Source organism: Papaver somniferum, chromosome 7, assembly GCF_003573695.1.
Source record: "Papaver somniferum cultivar HN1 chromosome 7, ASM357369v1, whole genome shotgun sequence".
NCBI lineage: Eukaryota > Viridiplantae > Streptophyta > Magnoliopsida > Ranunculales > Papaveraceae > Papaver > Papaver somniferum.
The window spans coordinates 179176922-179182467 of NC_039364.1; the positions used below are offsets into that span (position 1 = coordinate 179176922).

Consider the following 5546-nt stretch of genomic DNA (forward strand, 5'->3'; position numbering starts at 1 on the left):
GAAGGTGCTTAGATACGGTCAGGCAATAGAAATTGGTGCGCTGCCAGAGCTGGTACGGAGAGGTGATTGGTTGTGATCATTCTACGTTTGTACAACAACAGCAAGCATAAAGTACTGTAGCTTCCGGTGGGTGAAGAAACTGTCACGTTCAGAGGTGATGTTAGCTAGATGGACATGAGGAATTGGTTGGAGTTTTTTTTTCTTTTTTTAAATAAGAGAAATTTTATTTCAAAGCAAGCAAATTACATAGATAGATCCTTCCTTAAATCTCCATGAAGGAAATCTGGAGGGACAAGGTACCAAAGACCATTACCATTGGCTCTAACATGTTTTGCCAAGGTGTCTGCAATTGAGTTCGCATCTCTCTTAACAAAAGAACAAGACCAATTCTCAAAACTTTTTAACAGAAAAAGACATTCCTGAACTACACTATTTGTAGTCCAGTTAATATAGTTCATATTGCCATTAATGGCATTGACTACATTTTTGTTATCACCTTCTAAAATCAAATTCTTTATTCCCTGCTCCATAGCCCATTTAATTGACTCTAAAGCAGCAACAAATTCTTCTTGTTTTTCATCAACTACTTGAATCCTTTCCTCTTTGGCTCCTTCAAATTTCCCTGTACAACTTCTCAGCATTAGTCCAATTCCACTAGGAGTAGATCCATCTAAAAAGGATATATCGAAATTTATTTTGACAAATTAAACAAGGGGGGTTCCATCTGATTACATCAGAGGCTCTATGCACATCACCTGATTGCTGCTGAACTGTAACAATTGAAGATTCACAGTCATATATGAATTGATTTAAAGCAGAGATAAATTCAACTTGCTTAAACTGTTTGTTTTCAAACACAATGGAGCAGCTGAGCTTCCATATATACCAAATAATATAAGAGACAAACCTGATTCTTTTTTGAGCAGTTCCATCATGAAAAACAAGAGACATGAATATTTGAGTAAACCAGTCTGACAAGTCAATATTACTCATAGTCACAACAAGATTATTGTGTATATCAAACCATATTCTCTTACTTAAATCACACTGAATGAGTAAATGGTTCATAGTTTCATCATGGGTACCACACAAAGGACAGACAGTTTCAGCATTACTCACATATCTAGTGAATCTATCCCTAGTGGGGAGACCATTATGAATGCATTTCCACAAAAAATGTTGAACTCTAGGAGGTAATTGCATTTTTCATAATCTATTCCAAGGAAAATTAATATTAGAGGAGTTGTTTCCATCCAAACTTTCATTGAGTAAAACATTATAGGCAGATTTAACTGAAAACTTACCATTTCTAGATCTTGTCCATCTAATTTGATCTTTGCCAATCATAGGAATCCTAATTTTAGCAATTTCTTGCACAATATCTGGAGAGAACAAAGCATTCACAATATTCATATTCCAACTTTTGGTATAACTATCTATAAGTTGTTCTACTTTAACCATTCCTAAACTGCTAAATCTGGAATTAACTTTAACACCTAGACTAGGAACCCAGACATCCTTCCAGATGTTTATACTTTTTCCATTAGAAATTTCCCAACAGTAGTAGTTCTTAATAACCTCTAAACCTTTACAGATGGCTCTCCAGAGCCAAGATACATTTGACCTGACATCATCAGATAAAGGGTTTTTTTTTCCATTTTGTAATTCTTGTAATTACGTTTTTTTTGCTTAATAAACCATTTTGACCTAGCAAAAAAAAAAGATCATCAGATAAAGGGTCAAAATCATAAAAATACATATGTTTAAGGATAATGAAACATAAAGAATCAGGTTCATTTAGCATTCTCCATGCAAGTTTGGTCAAAAGGGCTTTATTAAAGATATCAGTCTGCCTAATATTAAGACCCCCTTTACATTTGGGACCAGCAATAGTTGTCCAAGGAATTAAAGTAACACCTCTAGAGTTACTAGCTTTGTTCCATAAAAACCTTTTTTGGATAGTGTCCATCCTATCTTTCAATTTCTTAGGCATAGGAAAAACAGACATTTGATGTGTAGCAAGAGAACCTAAAACAGTTCTAGCAGGAAGGTTTAAATGTTTGGATCTCCAATTGCCTAGTCTAATTTCAAAACCACCTGTCAAACCACTAAAGGATTCAGTTTTATTTCTTTGTAGTAGCAAAGGGACTCCTAAATACTTGTCCTGAAGTCCTAGTCTCTTAATATTAAGAGTATTAGTAATAGCATTAATGGATTGACTGCTAGTTTTGGGGCTGAAGGCTAGACCAGATTTATCAAAGTTAATAGCTTGTCCTGAAATTTTGCTAAAGTTCTCAATTATAGAGTTGAGATTACTTACTTGATCTGGATTTACATGAGTGAAAATTAAACAATCATCTGTAAAAAACAAGTGTGAGATAGCAGGACAAGAAGTAGTAACTTTAATACCTTGGATAAGATTCTGTTATTCAGCATAGATTAAAGCTCTTGAAAAAACATCCATATATATAATAAAGAGATAAGGAGACAAGGGATCTCCATATCTTAGTCCTCTAGAAGGAACACATTGATCTCCTGGTGCACCATTCAAGAGCACAGATGTAGAAACAATGGTAACACATTGACTTATCAAGTGACACCACTCATTACTAAAACCACGTTTTCTTAAACAATGGTTGGAGTTGAACTTGTGCAATCGATGGTGGCTTGCCGTTCAGGAAAAGGAGATGGAGAAAGGTCATAACTGGCCTGAATTAGTCTGTACACAACTGAGTTCTTTTACACAGCTGAGTTTAAGGCATTATATATGTTCAGACGGACAGAAAGAGTGGTCGTTGTTGGTTTGGGCCTGGGTTGTTTGCTCGGTCCTTGTTTGGACCCTCAACATCACATATATATTTCAAGAGAAACAATATCAAGGGGGATCGTCTAGAGAGCCGTGAACGGGGACAGAGAGAAAAGAGGTCGGCTGCAGAGCCGAAACAGTGAAGAGAAGGATTCGTGATTCTTGTGCTTTCTGGTTTGCTAGTCTTGTATTTTCCTCCATTCCGATTAGCGAGTGATTCTCTATATTATGTTTATGGCTTTTGAGAAAGCCATGCCTTGCTAATAATTTTGTAACTAGGTTTTTTATGGTTGAAAATACTTGGGGTATTAGGCTATTCTAAATTGAACTATGAAGCAATAGACCAATATGATTTGAATAAATTAATTCTTGAATATTGTTTATTGATTGATTGAAAAATGAGTTGTTGCATTGCCGGTTCTGAAAACCTTTGTGCCTAATCGATAGCTTTACAAATATGCTTGTCTCATTCTTTGATAGTCCATTCTTTGGTTAAATTATTTGATGGGTTATGCTTAGAATAGCCGAGTAATTTTTTTTTTTGATCGGTAAAGAAAGATTGTATTGATCAAAAAACGAGGGTATAAGAAATACCACCCGAAAGAGAGTACAAACAAGATAACTTAGAACAAGACTATCCTTAGAAAACAAAACAAAAGAAAAAACAACAAACCAAAACTCTCAAAGTTATGGAGGATGAAAATAATCTCTCGGCCAATTCTGAATAACATCAGTAAAAGAGCAATTTTCAAACTCTTTAAATACTAAGCACCAGGTATACATCTCATAGAAAGCTTTACTAATGACTGCATTTGCTGAATTTACCTTGGCATAGAAAACACGAGAGTTTCTCTCATTCCATACGCTCCATAGAATTACCGCATGAACAATACTCCAAATCTGAGACTACACTTTACTTAGATTAGGGAGATTCCAGGCAAAGAGAAGAGAAACAACATCAGGTGTCATAGTGAAGAACCACTTTAACTTTTCAATAAAATGAACCCAGATCTTCTTAGCAAAATCACAATGAATGAAAACAGTTTCAATTTCACTGCAGAAAAGGAAAATTGAAGGCACATCTATACCTCTTCTTCTTAAGAAATCTCTAGTGGGTAATCTTGAATGAGCAATGGTCTATAGAAAAAAACCAATTTTTGGTGGAATCTTCAACCTCCAGATTAACTTGAAAATGTTGTTAACTGGAGTCTCAATTTCTGCATTAGCTAAAGAATCATATGTTGATTTGACCGTGAAGTTCTTTTTGCTGGTAAGAGACCATTCCAGCACATCCCCCTCCTCCGGATGTAAAACAAAACCATTTAGTTCAGTCTTTAACCAATCAAATTATGTTCTCACATTTGCATTCAGTCTTCTATGTAAACCCAATGACCATTTGAAATCTGGAGAGTCTGCATTGTAACATTCATACACAAAGCAATTTTTTTTTCTAGAGAGTTGGTATGGAAATATCTGACGGAGAGGATCAGAAAATAGCCAATTATCCAACCAAAATCTCACCTTATTACCTCTGTTAACCTTGAATTTGATATTTTTAAAGAAAATCTGCTTGCACTTCATAACACCCTTCCATACCGCTCTACCGAAAGAACCATTAGGAGTTTTTTATAACCATTCTACACCATCAATCCCATATTTTTCAGCAATAAGATTTCTCCACAAAAAATCATCTTCCTTCGCAAATCTCCAGAGCCATTTTGACAACAAATCTTGATTCATCTTCTTTAAACTTTTAATCCCCAAACCTCCATACTTTTTTCTTTTATATAACACAGACCACTTGACCAAATGCATCTTTTTCTTTCCTTTGTCATCCCATAGGAAGTCTCTCATTAATTTTTCAAGTCTCTTAGCTACAGAAACTGGCATTTCAAAGAGAGACATATAATATGTTGGTAGACTAGATAAGACACTTTTGATAAGAGTAATCTTACCAGCTCTGTTGAGAATACGTTTGTTCCAGCCTGCTAGATATAAAATAAACTTATCGATCACCTTATCCCATTTTGTTATGCCTTTATATTTATCACCCAATGGAAGACCCAAATAAGTGGTGGGAAGACAACCAATATAAAACCGAACAAGCTAGAGAATTGAAGCAAATCACCATTATAACCCACACCATATATCTGACTTTTGGCAAAATTGATTTTGAGACCAGTGAGCATCTCAAAAGAAAGAAGAATGAGTCTTAGTTGCTTTACATGTTCAATACAGCATCCAAGAAAATCAGGGTGTCATCAGCAAATTGAAGATGACTAACTAGTTTACCACCTTCAACAACTTGAAAACCAGAGATAAGACCTTGTTCTTGAGCTTGTTTTATCATATAAGAAAGAGCTTCACATACAAGAAGAAACAAAAAGGGTGATAAAGGATCACCCTGCCTAATTCCTTTTTTGCTTTTGAAGTATCCAACTGCAGACCCATTTATTTCACAGAAAACCTCACATATTCGTCACAACATCTCAACCATTTCCTCCATTGCAAACCAAATCCCATTTTGTCCATAATTTCATCTAAAAAGTCCCAATTTACATGGTCAAAAGCCTTTTCAAAATCGACTTTAACTAGTAAACTAGGTTTGCCACTTCTAATTCTTGAATCAATAAGCTCATTAGCCACTAAAACACCATCCAAAATCTGCCTTTTTTAATAAAAGTTGTTTGTTCAGAAGAAATAACTGAAGGAAGAACTTTTTTTAACCTCTCTGCTAGAA

General features: G+C 35.0%; 1 protein-coding gene across 1 annotated transcript; it reads right to left on the reverse strand.

Moving 5' to 3' along the window:
* Positions 1-242: 242 nt before the first annotated feature.
* LOC113295613 lies at positions 243-5257 on the reverse strand. The gene is made up of 5 exons (XM_026543945.1): positions 5254-5257; positions 5043-5167; positions 1758-2422; positions 1305-1624; positions 243-670 (listed from the first exon to the last, which is right to left on the reverse strand). The coding sequence occupies exons 1-5, from the start codon at positions 5255-5257 to the stop codon at positions 243-245; spliced, it is 1542 nt and encodes a 513-aa protein (XP_026399730.1).
* Between the last annotated feature and the right edge of the window lie 289 nt (positions 5258-5546).

Coding starts and splice junctions, on each gene's coding strand:
- LOC113295613 (XM_026543945.1), bottom strand. Junction 2,423..5,042: donor CCCTGATTTTCTTGGATGCT/GTATTGAACATG, acceptor GCTGAATAACAG/AATCTTATCCAAGGTATTAA. Junction 1,625..1,757: donor TTCATTATCCTTAAACATAT/GTATTTTTATGA, acceptor TGATGATGTCAG/GTCAAATGTATCTTGGCTCT.